Source organism: Notothenia coriiceps, unplaced genomic scaffold (assembly GCF_000735185.1).
Source record: "Notothenia coriiceps isolate Sejong01 unplaced genomic scaffold, NC01 NC01_scaffold00024667, whole genome shotgun sequence".
NCBI lineage: Eukaryota > Metazoa > Chordata > Actinopteri > Perciformes > Nototheniidae > Notothenia > Notothenia coriiceps.
Genome location: NW_011357368.1, coordinates 320,035 through 338,996, shown reverse-complemented (window position 1 = coordinate 338,996; position 18,962 = coordinate 320,035). Strand labels below are relative to the sequence as shown.

Here is an 18,962-nt window from a genome sequence, read left to right as displayed (position 1 = left end):
AAAAAAGCCGCACTGTAATCCATTACAAATTAAAGCTGTTCAGTATCTTTCATAACAAACAGAAAAGCAACACATTTCAAGGAGATATTTCTGCCATGAGGTCAGTTCCCCTTTAAGACTTTACATTTCAGCTGTTTCCTGGAACTCTGGATGATGTCGTTTGGATACCAGGGTTGTTTGTTATTTGGCTGTTTGCTTGACAGAGTCTGCACTGAATCATTGTTTTGGAAGGTGGCTGGGCACCTGTAGGTTTGAAGTCTCCAAAAGGAAACAGGACGTCAGGATCTGGATTTTTATGCAGATGCTTAAGGGCTTTGATGTAGTGGCTGAGAAAGACAATTAAATAACCAAACACCTTATAATAAACCCCAAAGGTAATAAGAATCCCCTGTTCAATATGTGAGACAAATATGCAGCTTCTCTCACCAGTAAGCTATGTGCTGCCTCTATTGTTGTGCATGATGTTGCATAAGCATGTTGCAAGAAAGGAATCTGAGAAAAAAAATGTGACTATGTGTTCAATTTGCAATCCGCCAAATTTGGCCAGACTGAATAATGCATGTTGATCAGGACCCATTTGAATGAAGCAGCCAATCATTATGAGCAGCAGCATTCAGTTAATGCAGAACTTCTGTGCGACCCTGATTCTGGCACACACTTCAAACCTCTGAATTGACTTATTCAAACAGAGTCTCGGTCACAGGGTCCAAGACATCTCAACAATGTTATTGTTCTTCTTTTGAGCTTAAATGCAACTTTAGTGAAGAATACAGGAGTTACTATGGCACCATTAAGGCCGCTTTTGCTCATCAATATTCTTTTTTACTTTCGGTCGTAGCATATGGATGTTTTCCGAGCCCTCCGGACACCACCCACAGAATAATAAGGATGTAGCTTCTTCCCAAATCCCTCTGAGGCACATGCATGTTCTCGTTTCATGTGAGGGTCAGAGGTCATTCACAGCCAGGAGCCTTGCCTCTGGAGCAGGTAGAGCTTTAGTCTTTTTCTCGAACCCCTTAACAAGGACGGACATGCTGTCTCAATTATCATGTTTTTTCTTTGTTAAACAAACATAGAGTACAATGTTAAAGTTTTATAATAATAAAATCTAATTTAAGATTTGATATCAATTCAACGAGAATATGTTCTTTATCTATTCATATAAATACACCAAACACAGTGAAACTGCAGTCTGCCATAGAAATATGAAACATGCACTTTTCTGTTTTCCATCTGTCAGTGTCAGAGGTAAGCCGAATTTGATGCAAATGTTAAAACGGCTTGTAAAAGGAATTTGGAAACACCCTTTTTATTAAAGATGTTTTCTTAAGTGAGCTCTGAAGATATTATTTGTGCTCCGGGGCTGTTGGGAACGCTAACACAAGTGAAGCTCCTGAACCCTGAGCACTAACCGCTCTGCTCAACCTTGAAGGAGTTTTACACCACAGGTGTCGGCTGGGTCCTCGGGTCTGAACTGCCAGAGCCGGCTGGGGGGGTTAAAAGGTTGGTTCAGGGGAAAGAAATAAAAAATATTTGTTGGCCTCATTTTAGGAAGAAATATGTTACTCTTCTTTTATTTAGTTATTTCTTTGCTCTATTCACGCCCTCATATTTCCCATCTGCCTCTTGCTGTTATTTAATTTCTCCCTCCTTCCACCCCCTCCCTATTTCCTAATCTAACTATGTTCTCTCTCTCTCTTGTTTTCACAGTTTGAGGGCTGCGAGCCGTACTGTGAATCCCAAACTCAGCGGGACTCCATGGAGTGATAGATGGCCCCTGACAAGGTCCAACACATCCAACAAGCCATATGCTCCAAGTCAAGGAAAGAAGGAGAGGAATTAAAGAGGATTCACAAGTGGCAGGAAGAGAAACATGCCTAACTCTTATGCAAGCACCATTTGCTGGAGTTTAGACTAATATACAGGGGGCTTTCAGAGTGAGATGAATGACCCGAGTGCTAAAGACTGGCTGGCATTTCCTCAGTTAAGTAGGCAAACTCACAAATTCAGGGAAATGACATAAAGGAGAAGAAAGGTACAAACTATTTGACAAAAAACGAATTACTCAAATTATGAACGAAAGCTTAACAAAGCTACACTGCTGGACGCAAACTAGGAACATTATGGTGAAAAAAGAGAAAGAATGCAAAGTATACATCTCAAGCATGTTAAGCATGAACGCTGGTTAAGCTTAGATAGATGTAGCAGATACATGCTTTAAACATGCAGAGAATTCATCTGTTTACTAGGAAACCGTAGGAGAGAACATATCCCTCACTGAAAGTGTTTTGAGGCAAATGTATGCAATATCAGGTCATTGTATTATTCTATTCACGCTAAAAGACTACCTGAACTCCTTGCTGATGATGAGCCATCAGCTCAGGACTTCACTGTATTCTCTCACTTACAAGGGAAAGGAGACTCTTTCCTTGAAAACACAAAAACACACCAGCATGGCGAAATGCTGCAAACATTTGTGTGACGCTAATGAGTGTGTTAAATTCCAGTGTAAGTAGTTGAAAGAAGAAACATTAGCGTAACATTCTTAAACACCAGGTCAAATCACCTCCCTAAACAGTGGTTACAGCTCCTTAGCCCCTTACTTAGCCCCCTTGTTGATGTTGGACATGGAGCTGCTGTGACGCAAGTCAAATTTCAGACTTGATCTGACAAATAAAGTAATATCGTATCGTACAAGCCCCTACTTCCAGTACAAACTTTACACACAATGAATATATATGAACAGCCACACACACATATGCACACGCACACAGACACACGCACAAAGGGCGATCTCATAAATAACGGATGACAGCCTGAGAGTCAAATTAAGGAAATAAAATGTGTCTCGCTGGTAATGAAGGAGGCATGTTTCCCCTCAGGATAACAACTTCATCTGGACCCATATAGAGCTCACACACACACACACACACACACACACACACACACACACACACACACACACACACACACACACACACACACACACACACACACACACACTGTATGTACCCACTAACATGTGCACACATACACACACTAAAGAGGTACCAGCATTCCTGCTACAGGTCCATCCCATTGGTAGGAACGGGCTCAGAGCAGGCAAGAACACCGTGCCATGATTTGAAATCTGACACAAAACGTATGTTTTCTAGAGTTCTGAGGGGAAATGTGGAGGTTGGATGTCATGCCAAACAATCATAGGAGAGGAAGGACTGCTTTCAAACATATCCCATGCATCAGGCTATTAAAATGACATTCGTTTGCAGGTTGCTGGCACTTGTCTTGCGCATATTGCAAACACATGGAATTACATGTTATGTCCATCCATGATTTAAACACTAGGTTTTCCTTTCCATCAAGGAAAAACAGACACTTCTGGATCTGTGCAAGCCATGTGGAAAGAGTGAAGAAAAGGCAGGCAATATGACCATCAAGAGTTTTTCACGCTGAGGTTACATCACTGCTGACCATTTTAAACTGACAGGTAAGCCCTAAGCCCTAAGAAATTGCATGCTATACATTTAACCAAACACAGAGGATATACGGTAATGTCACATGTATTCACATTCTGAGAGAGCTCCTATTCTTCTACCACCACTACTCTGCGTACATTGAAAAATACTTCATGTGTAAAACTGTTTAATGCTGGATCCAAACATTTCCGTTGGTACTTGAACAAAAGTAATTTCATAATACAATTTATTTAAAGAATGATTATTATTATATTATGAAGATGCATTTTAAAGCTAGCGAATGAGACTTCGTTTAAATATAGCACAATACGACAAATGCAGTAAACTAAATCCATAAAAAACCACAAATGTATGACCCTATAAAACTTCACTACCGGAAAGTTCAGTGGAAGAGTTACAATTTTCAGACAATAAATTGAAAAGTGCATTTGTGCTTCTTTCTAAGTGTTTGCTTTGTTCAGTAGGTGCCAGGTTTGGCTCTTACAGCCAGACTGAGGCAGCCATTGTCTTTGCTGTTCCTCCACCACACGCCAACATCTCAATTTGCTGTGCCTAATTTAATCTACAGTAGGACTGCACATCATTTGCTATGAAATACTAAAACCATGCTGAGCAGAGTTCAAAGCCAACTTGGAAGCCTAGCTCATTTAAAGGTCATTTAAATGTCAGCATGGTATTTTAATGTTTGCTTTGCTGCCATGTGTATCAACATCTCTGTTCAGGTCCAAAGACCTCATTTAACTCATTTACTGTTATTAAAAATACATTTTCACAAGCAATAATAAGTATGAGTATAAAGATGAAGGTAATAGCGTTGTAAAAAAATACAATAAACAAGAATAACCCACATGACTCTTGGATAAAAAGTTTATAAAAGCATTGTCGAAGTCCACGGATAATTGTTCAGATAATACGGTTTCTTATATTTATCGCTATAGTACAAAAGCAAAGATAAAGAAATATAAAACGTCCAAAACCTCTCGTTTAAAAACACAGTAATATAGGCTAAATATCCCTTCTTTAAAGACAAGCATAATGAGGGGAACATCTGTGTTGAGTAACTCGTATTTTGGAGCACTGTTTGAGATCACTTTATCAGTGTATTTGTATAAAACAAACATTGGTGTACTGCTTGCAGCTCATTGATGCGTTTCGACCCCCCTCGGTTGTTGGAAGCACGAGTTCCCAGGTCCTTTTCATAAAACAATACAGTTAAACAAACAGTGGGGCGATTCTTAATGAGTCAAACATACACACAGCCCCTAATGTTTTTTTAGTTTTACCACATTACTTTCTAAGATCCACCATAACTGCTCATATCCAATAATATCATTATGGATATCAACAAATCAAAGCAGATTATATTCACTATCCCGCCATGAAGGCCACTGGCTGCACTGCGGTGTTACAGTGTGAAACTTGGCAGGAGAAAGTCTTTCTCTGCATTAAGCAGCGAGATGGAGATGGAACGGGAAATGGAGAAGCTGCAGCCAGGAACTGAATCCATCACAATTCACGCGTTGTGTGTGAATGAGCGCGCATATTTACTGAGGGAATTTCACACACAGGAGATAAGGCAGATGTTTGGGAAATAGTTCCACTTTATCTTTAAAAAAAAGGACAACAAATTAAAGAAAGAGTGGATCAAATGCTGGCAGGAGTTGTATGGCAGAACTAATAGGAAGGATTGAGCATGTTTCCCCATTGTTGCGGGAAAATATGTTTTGATTTTTAAATGAGTAAAAACAGAAAGTTATAACTAGAGGCTTTGACTACAGACAGCTGTGCCAGTTTGTTTTGAGGAAAACATGTTCCAGCCGTTCACAGATGTTGAGTAAAATCCCCTTTCTTAGCTTGCTCCTAATGTTTGTCTTGCCAGATTCTTAACCTTCTGCCGTTCTCTATGTGCTGTTTAGTCACTCATAATAGTTTTTGTCAGGGACATGCATTTCCCTTCAGTCCTCTCCATTATTGTATTACAGAAAAGCGTTTTGCTCCTTGAAAATCTCATGTGATAACTGAGCCAAAGCTATTTTAAAATATTCAAATTGATGCTGTTAAGGAACTTCAGTATTACATCACGCACGCAGACATACTGCAGTTTTCATAGCTCAGCATTGATAATCCTGCAAAGCAGCTATCTAGGATTCTCTAAACTACATACAGTATGAATGGAAACCATCACTGCATTCATTTTCAAACTTGGCATCATTAGCCAATTGAGATCATTGAATAGCTGAGATATCCACAAACTCAACTGTGCACAATTATCCAGGGGTGAGTTTGAATTTAGGAAAGCCTACGTTCAGTTACAATGTCCACTGGAAAGAAACAATTATAATCTTGCTTTCTACTACATGTGTACATGGCAAAGTATGGTTTGGTAAGGGAAGGATAGTTTACAAGGCAAATAACTCTAAAGATTTGGTTAGGTCAGGAAAACCAAAACAGTAAGTTTGAGGCAAATTGTGTGCAAACTTTAGCCTACTGCATGAAGTTCAATCCACCACTCACTCCGATCTGAGATCCGTCCAACACCTCATGTCAATGCCAGAGCACGCATCCTGGAGGTCAGCACATGGAGTTAAAGTTCACTTTAGATAAAAGTTGGCTGCAAAATCCGGTAGAAAATCAGGACAGTGAGAACCATTCTGCTCTCTGGCTTGTGCAGCTGCTCGGGAGCGTGTAGCCACTACCGCAGTTGAATATAATGGCTTTGCTCTGTTGCAGTTGCACGTTTGTTGTGAAAGCAGGGTTATATTAGTATTGCTTCACACTTTTCTATTTTGTCATTCTTCCTTTCCATGGAGGCCTGCCGCTCTCAGTGCGAGGCTCCCGGCTGAGACTGCTGCACCTCTGTGTCAGTTCAAAGAGAGCTGGGCTCAGGTATTAGTGTCTCATGGACTCTCAGCAATCTTTACCTAAACCAAACAACTGATTAGAAACTGTAAACATGTGTGCCACTTGACACCACACACGGTGAGATCAGACTAAGGAAGAGAGAAAGTGGCGAGTGATGTCAGGCTGCATGCTATATGCCTGATCATGAAGCCAACGTTGGCCAATCTAACATTGGAATAATGCTCATTAATGCTGATATCATTAAAAGGACGACCTTTTGCATCATGTGGTGTGGTGTCAAACTCCGCCTGCTGCGCCCACTTTGCTAGCTTGTGCCTACGATCTAGGTTATGATATATTATTATGATGTCCTACTTAGCATTTACATCCCCTCCAGATGGCTCCTCTCCCCAATCCCCCGCTGTTCCCTGTTGTCCAGTCCTGTGTCTAAACTTAAAATAACTGACACAACAGCAATAACTGGTCCAAGATACAACCTCCAATACAAATTTGAGTTTGCATTATTATTATTATTATTATTATTATTATTATTATTATTAAAGAGGCGCCCGTTTGCTGCCTCGGCACTGCTGAGGTGAACCTGAGAAAGGCACCGGACCAAAAGAAAAGCTCCAAGGAACCGTACGGTAGCTTCCCACTGATACTAACACTTAAGGTTAATGTGTGTGCTGTAGGGCTGCTCGATTATGGCAAAAATCATAATCTCGATTATTTGGGTTAATAATTGATATCACAATTATTAAAAACGATTATCCATTTACTTTGAAAACATCAATTTATTGGAGAAAAAAAGGTGTAGAATGTTTTTAACAGTTGATTACCCTGAACTTTAAGTATAATTCAATTGAAAAACCAATACAAATAATATATATATTTTTAAAATAAATAAAATAATCGTTTTATTTCGATTATGTTGTTTTCATAGTCGTTGCAAGCCAAAATCGTAATTGCGATTAAAATATAATTAATTTATACTACTAGACACTTAGCCAATAATAATAGTTGTAATTGGATTATGTTGACTGAAGCAAGTAAGGCTATAAACATCCATAGATCCAATTTATCCATCAGCCTGTCATCATTCAGTTGTCCACTTGGTGGCATAGTTGTTNATGTTATAGTCTACATGCGTTCATCACCTACAGCCTTTTATTATTTACTCCACATATTTACAGTTTAGAGAGGAAAAAGAGGAACAAGTTATATACTTAGAGTCTGTATCAGTACAAGCAACCTCATCACTAAGTATATAACTTGTTCCTCTTTTTCCTCTCTAAACTGTAAATATGTGGAGTAAATAATAAAAGGCTGTAGGTGATGAACGCATGTAGACTATAACATTGTTTAGTCCCAGTGATGCAGCTTTTTCTATCTGTGCAACAAATTAGAGTTACATGCATTAACAGAATTAATTGAATATTTTTGCCCCAATTGATTAAATACTGTATAATTTTTGTATTGTGCACATACTGTATTATCATTATTTTTGGAATAAAAAAACCTATTTGAAAATAAATGGTTGATACTAGCAACAGAAGAAGAACATTAACTTTTCCATTCACTGCCTGAGGAGCAGCTGCAGACCTTATAACTAAATATATCCTCTGTTTGACTCTTGCTTCTCCAGTTTCTCTGTTTTGGGAAGATTTTCTGCTAGTCCATGTTCTCAAATATTGATCGGCCGGCCTTAGACTACAAGAATAACACAGTATAGGAATTCCTAAATTGAGTTGTGTTTATCCCTTGAGCCTTAAACACACGGATGAGGCCTTTGAGGTCACAAGTTGAGCGGAGTGACTGCCTCATTCTCTGAAGTGTCAAATAAACAAAGGACTTTCACACGGAGACACAATATACACAGCTAAACCAACAGTAAACATAAGAGAGAAAAAGAGCGAGAGCGGCGTTAAGGTGGGGAGAAGAGCGAAGAGGAGGAAGAGACGAGAAGAAGTGGAGAAGTGACGTCTGATGGAGGGATAAACTCCTGGAGGGAGACATGAGATCACCATGACCATGAACTTTGGGAATTTTACTCAACTTGAATCCCAGCTGAATGTGTGTGTGTGCATGTGTATGTGTGTCAGTGTGTGTTGGCTCGGAGCGGCCCCATTATTGATAGCTCTAACAAGCCTAGGTTAAAGGTCAGACAGTGGTGAGTGGAAAAGGATGGAGCGAGGCTATTATAATGTCCTTTAAACACCTACTACCCTTCTCTCTCTCTCACACACACACTCACACACACACTGATTGTTACCAGACCATATGTAAACACATCTCTGGTGCCTCTGTACCCCTGTTACCCTCCACCACTGAGATGTGAGCGTACAGTTTTGAGTTTACACAACATGCTTGGAGTTCAAATGAGTGTACTAATGAGACCCGAGCACAAACATGTTCACACTCGTGACTTCTTCTGCATTGCCAGTGCCTTTTCTGGTGCGTAACTTAAACAGTCCATGTATTTTAGATTCCATCCGAGGACTCTTTTTGTACTATAAGAAGAAAACAGCTGCTCCACCTTCACAAATAATCTATCCTTCAGACTAAAACATTTCCCAGGGGAGAAACCTGCAGCTAGTGTCTGTGCTTGAAAGAATATGCGCTTCTGTGGGAAAACTACGCAGTAAATCAGCTTTATGTAAATAATGTCCTTCTGCTTGGCTCCCCCCCCCTTCCCCTCCCAGCCAACCAGTCAGGAACAACTATGGCACCTGCTCAAAAACAGCAAGGCACCGCTCTCTGTCTCTTATACACTTCTACTCTTAATGGGAACCATCACATCAGTTTCACATTTCAAAAGACCAAATCCTCCATAGGGCCCGAATCAATCAATGAAATAGTTCAAATAGTGAGTGGGAAGATAACATTCAGTGGTGATTTATTATTGCATCAATATTTTTTCACTTTATTTAATCCTATTTCCACCTGTGAAATAATTTAGCAGTTTCAGTATGCTACTGTAACTTAACCTTCAGTAAATCATTTCCACGTTTGTTCTTAACTGTCCGTACTTAACTATCACTGAGAAAACTCTGTGGGCCTTCACGCTGCAGCAGAGGAAAGTAACCAACGGTAACATCCTCCTTGGGACAGGAAGCAGCAGGGTTTATGGGAAATGTGGTTTTAATTTTTAGAAACATTAGCGCTACACCACATGTAGACAGGGGTTATTTGTCTCGACCATGGTTTTATTAGTTTTAAGCTATTTGACACCAAAATACACCAAATTGTTGTTTCTATGTATTAAAAGTGAAGTGAAAATGCCAGGCCTAAAGAACATCCTTAAGTGTTATATACCAATTATACAATAGGGTGCTATACTACAAGACTCCTGATATGAACTTGTGAACTCAGCCCTCACATGAGCAGTCTCATATGATAAATGCAACGAGGCAATGTTTTGACTGTTGCACTTGAGAGTATCTGCAAGACGAAGATGATGTACGAAGTCATGTTGTTCCACATCTATCACTAATATTGGAAACTCACAGCGCGGCCACTTCAGGGAAGCGAGACCTTCTGAAAACATGGAAGCCACTCATGCGAGACCTCCAGTTCTGTGTGCACAGGGTTGGGAGGGTTACTTTGTAAATGTAATCAGTTACTGATTACTGAATTCATGGCTCTGAAAGTATACAGCTACAGTTACGTGTCTTAAAAAAGTAACGTATTCAGATTACTTTTAGATTACTTTTGGATTACTTTCTTTTTTCATAAAAGATGGTTATGTTTTGGTGTAAAGGAGGCACAAAAAGCAAAAGGAAACTGAATATGTTTTTACTGTTTTAATTGCTTATCAAGAGCACAACTGAAACGATGTAACAACATAATAAACTTTTTGGGGATGCAGTTTAAGATGTGAGGAGTGAGGGACACGGCTTAGAACGGGCGTGTCGCCGCCCTTCTGTCCTGCCAGTGTTGGCAGGACATGAATTAAAATGTCGAACTCAGACTTCATTTTAAGGACATTTCGGCTAGGGGTGTAGAGCTATATTTGTTTAAGCACCGGATCGGCAAAACAGGAGAGTGTGTGCACCAGTCTGCCTTGGTCCATGTATTCATGTCTGTGACTCTCACAGTATCTGCTGCCCACAGCTGTTTTATAGAAGGAAAACCTCCTTCACTTCATGAAATCTCTGCAGCACCCGGAGGCAGCAGGAGGGTTAACTCAGCCTCTGGGAAGAGGAGCGTGCAGTGCCTTTCACGCACCGCCTTCACTGTGTTTACCTTCAGAATCATTAGAAAGGCTAAAGAGCGACCGCAGGCTGATGTGTTTTAACCACACACACCTCTACACACACACACACGACTTAAACGCAGACTTTTGTTCCTCCATGTTTTGTTGTTATTGTTTCACTGAGCGGACCCGCACATTTTTTTCAAACGCTCCCTTTTTTGGTCCATCTGCGGCGGTAATAGGTTTTGTGCGCTGTGATGATTCGGCTTTTAGTAATGAGTATTAAATGTTGTGAGGAAATCTTTCCACCAATAATTCCAATAAGTAATCCAAAATGTATTCACTTCAGGTTTACGAAAGTAACTGTAATCAGATTACTCGTTTTTCAAATTTAACGCGAGCTGAATACAGTTACTTGATTTTTGTATTCTGATTACGTAACGTCGTTACATGTATTCCGTTACAATCCAACTCTGTGTGTGCATTATGACCGAATGAATTAGTGACACGTCCAACTGGGTTCACTTGAGGTAGATTTGGATTCTTTGTATTATGTCATTCATCAATGTCTTTTCAAAACACATGGCCAAGTATTTATCTGGATCTAAAGTGAACATGGGGTTGTGATCATTACCATAACTACATTTATTTTATTTTTTTGGAACAAACACCAAGCCCACAAAAACAATTTAAGATGCCAAAATAGTTTAAGAGTCAGTGTTTTTGTATGAAGATGCAACAGAGCAATTAACATTTGGATATGTGGAGAATTTTGTTCTATAATGCTGTTCAGTTTTGTATTATTCAGGGTTAAGCTTTTTTTTGTTTTTACTTCCTTTATTTCCTTACATTTTAAGGTCAGTCTTTTATTGGTTCTATATCCTAAACAAGCCAACTAAGTTAATAACTGTGTGTTTCCAGCTCTTTAAAACCACGTAAAGTTGACTGATCATTTCTGACACTGACTCCTTTTATGCACGACTCACTACCATGAATCCAAAAACTGCAGTGATTTTAAGAGACAAATCCTTAATTTACTCCCTTCTCCTGCAGTTCCTAATTTCCATCCAAGCCAATCACAGTAACAGATAAGAAATGCAGCCCACCCAAAATACGGACTCCAGAGTTCTCTCTGCGGTCAGGTTGAGTTAACTGTAACCATTGAAAATGTCAGTGCTCTGTTTACTAGCCTCCGCTGCTGCACTCCTCTATCCATCCCCACATTCCTCCTTTACAAATTACATTTGTCATTCTGAAAGCTGATGGTTTACATTGGCATGCTTTGAACCTTGAGCGAGTGCACGTGTGTGTGCAAGTACACATTTGCATGAACGTGCATGACACAAAGGGTCCAGACTACTTATGTGAACATGCACAACATGTTTCTCAGGATATGAGTGTGTGCCCAGGAGAGCAGTATTTTTGTGTGAGTGATCTCCTACCTGTTATTGTAATGTTGCTGTAGATGTTGGACAGTTGCTCCTTCAGCAGGACGAGCTGTGTGGTGGCGGCCTTTTCTCTCTGCAGCTCCAGCATTATGTCAGGGTGGTTGGCCAGCTTGCAGCCCTTCTGTTTGTCCAATGCGATGTCACTGCGCACTATGTCTGCAAGCCAGCATAAATGGAAAAATAAACGCAACATTAACATTTTTTATGTCATGGCCTGAACAATGTCGTACTTGTGCGGCTATTTTGATCAAAAAGCAGTATTTATCACAACATTAAATAATTGTTGTAACTAAAGTGTGTTTAAAAATGTATTTGCAAGTTCAACCTGGACCACCTGTTGAACCCTAAAAGGTTGTGTTGTTTTTATTTTTTATTTTTTTGAGACACATTTGGATATATGAATATGTCAATATATAGACGCTTGTAAAACTGTTGTAAAAGTGCCCCTTACTCAGTTAACATTTAATAAGCCATAGCTCAAATTAATACAGTCTATTACACAAGCCTTTCACAATTCCCACTTTGGTAAAGTCAAAATATATGTTTAAAAGAGGTGTTAAATCAACTTTATTATAGTTGATTTTTGGTTATGGTTTTGCAAGCTGCATTTTGGGGTGCAGTAAAATTTAACCCAATTGTGTGGAATTTTTCGAGTTTTGTCATATATTGTGTCTTCCCCATTTAAAGAGGATTAATATTAGAGAATTAATAGGTCCGGTGTCTAAGCCGGGTGCCACGAATTTAGGGCAGCATAATGTTTTTGAAGGAAATTAACCTGTCTAAAATAGGCTACTGAAACAATGTAACATTTAGCGGGAAAATGAATATGTCTGCAGTAAAATGGACTCGGTGCGTCTGACTATTCATACAGAGAGGAAAATCCGACAGACAGTCGAGGGACGTCCAAACAAAGACAGAAATACACATGGAGACACGTAGAGGAAATGAAATGTCGTGTGCAATCACCGTCTTCGTAGTTCTTCAGATAGTAGTCTGGCCCCGGCCCTCTGAACTTCGCGAGGTTCTTCTGGTTGTTGAACTGCAGGAAGTCGGTCCGCTTCCCCCCGAAACGCAGAAAGGCAGGCGACAGGCCGCGCGCTAGGGTCACGAGCCGCTTTGAGCTGCGGACAGAGGACAAAGAACGTGCTAAAGAAATGTTACGTAGTCACAAGTGTGCGTCATTAAAACGTAGTCTTTGTTTGTGGTTTCAATGCGGTCAAATATAGGCGGAGCAGAAAAGCGATAAAGCGAAATTCAGCTCAATATCCTTTATTTGAGATATATTTCCATATTTGAAATATATAAATATAGCATAATATATAAATATAGCCTTACACAGACATACGCAAATTAGGGAATTTAACTTAGCTGTGGCGGTTAAAAACACCCTAGGCCCATGTCAAAACGTCTGCCCTGTTTTTCCCTTTGACATCAGCGGGCCAAGAAACAACTTCCACCCGACACTATGAGGAAAAGCAGATGCAACAGGAACAGTGTATCTAAAAAGGATTAAAACAGCACACTTATGTAGCCTAATATGTGTAGGTTTTACTCTCCACAATAAATTTGAATGACTTCTTATTTATAAAGACCAACAAAAGTATCATCTGTAGATGCTTTTACTTCCAGCTGAACTTCTAAAATGGTAATTTGCTTATTTTTTGCACTTATTAATTGTTGTGCTTTTTGCAATGAAACATGTAATTATTTGTAATTAACAAGTGTGTACAATAACAAGTGTCGAATTCAAAATAAAACGTTGAGCTTAAATATGTAAACACCATGCAGCAGAAAACAAATTAAATTCAGTTGTAAATGGAATTTATTGTAATATGATTGTAATATTTTAAAAAACAAATGACAGTAGATTAAGTTTATTTACCTTGTTGTTAATCTTTTGTGTTTTTAATTACAGCCTACGTGGCAGGCGCCTCTAACTTCACACCATAAAATGACGGAAGATGCATAAAGTGACGGCCCAGAGTCAGACTGCAGTATTGTTGGGTTATTCAAATCTTATCTACTTTTCTGGCTATACAATGTCTGGTTAATGAAGATTCACTGATTCAATATTGTTATAAAAGGAATGAGCAAAAAAAAAAATATTGAACCAAGTTATAACCTATAGGAGGCTATGTAACAAAGAGAAAGGATGAATATACAGTTTTGATGATCCTACTGAAATTGAAAAGAAAAATGTACAGATTCCTTTAAAATATATATTTTATATTATTATATTATGGGGGGAAAACACACATAGGACGAATAACAGGCACACATGGTACAACATGCTTACCTGTCTTTTAGTCATAAAATGCACATTATTAATTAAATAATTTGTATATCAAATCTTGAGCAAATCTTATTTATCTTTAACAATAAAGTAGAAGCTGAAAAAAACAATGATACTCAAGAATATTTTACTGAAATCAAATCCAGCACATGATGAGTTAATCTTGTCATTTAAAAGTCATTTTCTAGTGAGATATTTTTCCAAGTTTTGAATTTTAAAATGTCATGATCTATGATCCATGGCCAAAACGTACAGTCTTATAATTTGCGTCTCTGAGGGTGAGTAATGCTTTAAGGTGAAACATGAACAACATGGATGGCATAACAATGGAGAGGTTGTTGTAGAAAATAATAGAACTTCAAAAAACAATTTTAATGACTTGACATTGTGCATGGACTATGGGTTAAGGACAAACATTTGTGTATGAAATTATCAACATATCGTTTATATAACAGCAATAACGTCGGAATCGATAGTCTTTGAACCAATCGTTGACTCAACATTTCATTATTTATTTATGGTATAGGTTTTGACCTTTTCAGTCGTTGTAATCGTTCAGTTATGTTAGACCACTCAGTACCCTGAGGTAGTGAGAAACGTGCTGGCTCACTATATGACAATTCAGACAACGTGGCTGCCTAATGAATAAAAGAACAACCAAACATTTAATGTCGACACAGATTCAGATCGATGCTGTTGGTAAACAGGAAAACTCTTGGTACCTTAGAAAGTCCAGCCACCCGTCCTTGATGATCGAGGGGTCCAGCTGCAAAGAAAGGAAGTTGTCGTTGAGGACTCTGATCGGACTGCGGGTGTTGACATCCAAGAGAACCAGCGTCCTCTCCATGAAGCCGGGTCGCTTCCCATCGGCTGCAGATCTCTGATATGTAGAGGAGGAAGAGTAGGAGGAAGAGAGCACCGACTGCACAACCAAAGTAGCCAAAGATGCCAGCCACAGGGAGGACCATGGGAATGCGCACGATGAGGATTTGGGCATCTTTTTGATTTGGAGAGCAGGAGGATCAGTGCGCGTAATGAGGCTCAATTGGTGTGAAGACAAAAAAAAGAACAAATTGTGTCGCTAAGTTCGATGGTTATTCTTTACCTCGCTCCCATCTATCTGGATGGGTCTTCCTGTCTAGTTGTCTCACCCCCTCTGAGTCTTTTTGGGAGCTGCTCACCAGAGCGCACGCCCCGAGCCAGCCTTCCCGGTTAGAAGAGCCAGAGGCTGGGAGGAGGAGAGGAGGCAGCACCGCCCCTCCAAGGTTCTCAGAGGTATGAGTACAAACTAGTAAAAAAGCGCTTCTCTTAAAATGTGATGACGCAATGCAGTCTTCCTGCTAAAATGCATAAATCTCGCTCTTAAATCTGTTTAAATGTGTAAATATTACAACGATCGGAATATAGGTTTGAAAAAAAGTTGAATCCAACAGAGTGAAATATAGTGTGTGTGCTCAGTCCACAAGTAACTGCAACAATTATGTTTTTAGGTCATTATGATGACATATTTCATATACAATTACAGGCTGTGCAAAGGCCAATCCGTGAAGTAGCTCATGGTGAAACTCACATAATAAACTCATAACCAGTTCATATTCATTTTGTTGGTATAAACTCAAATGTACATCATATAAGGAAGTGAATAATGACTCAAGGTTGCTGTGGCCCAATGTGCAGACACGTTAAAAATTAAATAATCCAACAGAATATTGCTGTAGGCCCACAACTGTCTCCGGCCAAGACACTTCAAGAGAACAAAAGAAGGCATGTTATAAAAAAGAGAGAAGACGCAATCTTTTCAAATGATCTCTCGTGTTCCTGGGTATGTAGGTGCTTACATTGTTTTGACAAACAACCGATTGATTGCACATTTTTGAGACCAACAACATTTGGAGATGGCAACATGAACAGATTGGACCCTCTTCAAAAACATTCAAAACTAATTTAGGATTTAAGTTTCTACACATGGAACTCACCTATAAACTCTTTTAATGACTGATCCAGATGTTTTTGGGGCACTTGCCAGAGAGAAAACCCAAATAAAGTTAAGTCTATTGTGATTTCTCCAGGGCAGTCAGCATAGCGAGAAGTGGTCGTGTAAGGTCACTGCTGTGTAACAGATGAACAGCGAACGTATGAGAAGAGAATGTACCGAGCAAAGGCCGATTTAATCTTTCCATCCCGGCCTACAGGACCTACTCACGAACACAATAAACCGCAAAATTATCCAAGGTGTTAATGTTTCGCGTTTACGCACGAAGGTTCCCATTAAACGCTTTAAAAGAATCCAGTCTTCGCTTTGTAATGACGCCTCTGCAAAACGTGTCTTTAAATACTTCAACTAATGGCCAATGTTCAGTGGGTGACTTTTGAGTGCCAGATACACTTCATAAACACTAGATGAAACGGGCATTAAGTCTGACAGTTTCTGCTTAATCCGTCCTATTCACAGATATGCAAGGCAGATCATGAACTGCTGCCTCATGTTGTCTTTTCAGCTATTATTCATAGTAAACATGTGGTTTCAATATAATCCGTTTTTTTCAATTATCATTTTAATGGAAAGGTGCTTTACTAAATCTAGGCTATACGCGTTCCTGAATAAGATCTTAAATATGAAACTGGACACATCTGGCATGTGACTGATAGTTTTTGGGATGTTTTTCTAAGACAATTAAAGATTAAGAAACTTCACCCTAACAAAACATCAATATAATTATAGGATTGAAAGGCCATTAAGATCATATTAAGCTAGATTGCCCGTTCACACGAACATTTTTCATTTTACGCTCCTTAATCAGGATCCTTACAATTAGCAGAACACCAAAAATAAATCATCTTTCAGGTCACCCTCAAACAACACATCCACACACGTACAGACCAACACACACAAACACACACACACACACACACACACACACACACACACACACACACACACACACACACACACACACACACACACACACACACACACACACACACACACACACACACATTATTTTTAATTATTATTTGGATAGATCTGAGGATCAGATCGAAAATAACTTATAAAACAGAAAATATAAGATAAGATAAGGGATAAATCGTTGTGAACGTGGCTTACTGTTTTGAATTACATTTTATTGAACGAAAACCGTCTATCAGACATGTTCAGTTGGAAAACACGTCTAACCCCAATGGCCCAAACCAGTTATTTGGAAAGCTAAATTAGGAGCTTGTATTAGAAAGTGGATTTGCAGTTATAGGCAAAACATATAGTATTAGTCGATCTGAAGGGGAGCTTTTGCCCCATTTGGTTCTATTTTATATAAACTTCAAAACCTTTTGCCCAGACAAAAAGGTCATTGTTTCTTTTGATTACATTTATTTAAAAAAAAAAATTGGATTAGACTTTGATTTTGGGTTAAGAGGACCCACGCGTATAGTGGTAGGCTAATTTGTTATTTTCACAGAGAATTTTGCTATTGTATTTTTAAAATTGTATTTGGCATGCCTCTTTTTGTTATTACAATGCTCAACATATAATATCTGCCATTGTCAACATTTTAAATAGCTCACAAGAGAAAACGAACCTTTTATTAATTTATAAAGAATACATTCTGTGGCCAAGTTTTCAAATAGTTTTGATAAACAAATAATTAACTAACGTACAGGATTCTGCCTGAAAGTTAGCTGAAATGTTTACATTGGAATATAGTGTTACGTAGGCCTAGGTAATTGTTTTGCATTTAGATGAGAAGTGCAGAAAAGACGGGTTTAAAGTAGCCGTAATGTTTTTGTTCTAGTGGGCAAAGCCTGTTTTCTCCTGATGTTACGGTGGATGTGTGGCTGATGGAGAGCAGGGAGAGCGTGTAAGTGTTTAAGACGTGGCAGCGCTCTGTTCTCACCTTCAGTTTCCTAACTCGTAAATCCTGCAGGCTGTGGTCATCCATGGCTTCAATAGCAGCTCATCAATGTGTGATAAATAACCAAATCTCCTAAATCTTTTCCACTTATTTTCTTTTCTTAATATTAACAACCCCGCTTCACCCATGGCAGTCCTATTCATATCTTTGAATAATACATTGGGATATCAAAGTTGTATGTGATTTTAAAAGTGCAGGTTCAAAATGTATCCCTTTAAAATCTGTTGAGGGATTATTGTACCAAGCTAAGTGATGAGGATTCCGAAGCCAAAACCGATATTTTATGACTATGAAATAAATCCAGGCACAATACCCCGTGTATTAACATTAGTCTGAAAGCTTCAGTTACCTTCCAGAATAGACTGCAATGAAATAGGGGATAATACTGCCATCTAGTGGACACACTAAAACAGTAAAAAAACAAAATCGATCCTTAAACACTGCGATATCTCGTCATCTAAAAACAGATTTGGGTGAGCCTTCAATAATTTCCTTATCATGGTTTAATTGTTGCCTTACTATTTGTGGAAATGTGTTGTATTTTTGTCTATGAAGCGGATTCTACAACTGTGGGTCTCGTGTGTATTATATTAATTATACATGGCTGGGCATTTCCTGCTGTCTATTTTTAGAAAGTAGCAGAAAGCAAATAAGACAGGCCTACGTCACGGTTTGTCGTGTATATTTAAGGACTCCTATCTCTCTCCCCGTAACGTGCCCATGCTCCTCTGCATGGATATGGCCACCCAGCTGCTCGTATCCCATCCGCAGACCACGTGACCCAGTTCTCCCATGTCC

General features: G+C 39.1%; 1 protein-coding gene across 1 annotated transcript in view; it reads right to left on the bottom strand.

Moving 5' to 3' along the window:
* Positions 1 to 15,360, bottom strand: part of hpse2 (heparanase 2) — a 46,813-nt gene extending 31,453 nt beyond the window's left edge. Inside the window, exons 1-3 of the mRNA XM_010782369.1 lie at positions 14,979 to 15,360; positions 12,930 to 13,084; positions 11,958 to 12,119 (exon numbers count right to left, since the gene is read on the bottom strand). Coding sequence (XP_010780671.1) covers positions 11,958 to 12,119; positions 12,930 to 13,084; positions 14,979 to 15,253 — 592 coding nt within the window. The 5' untranslated portion in view covers positions 15,254 to 15,360. The remainder of the gene's footprint in view (positions 1 to 11,957; positions 12,120 to 12,929; positions 13,085 to 14,978) is intronic.
* Between the last annotated feature and the right edge of the window lie 3,602 nt (positions 15,361 to 18,962).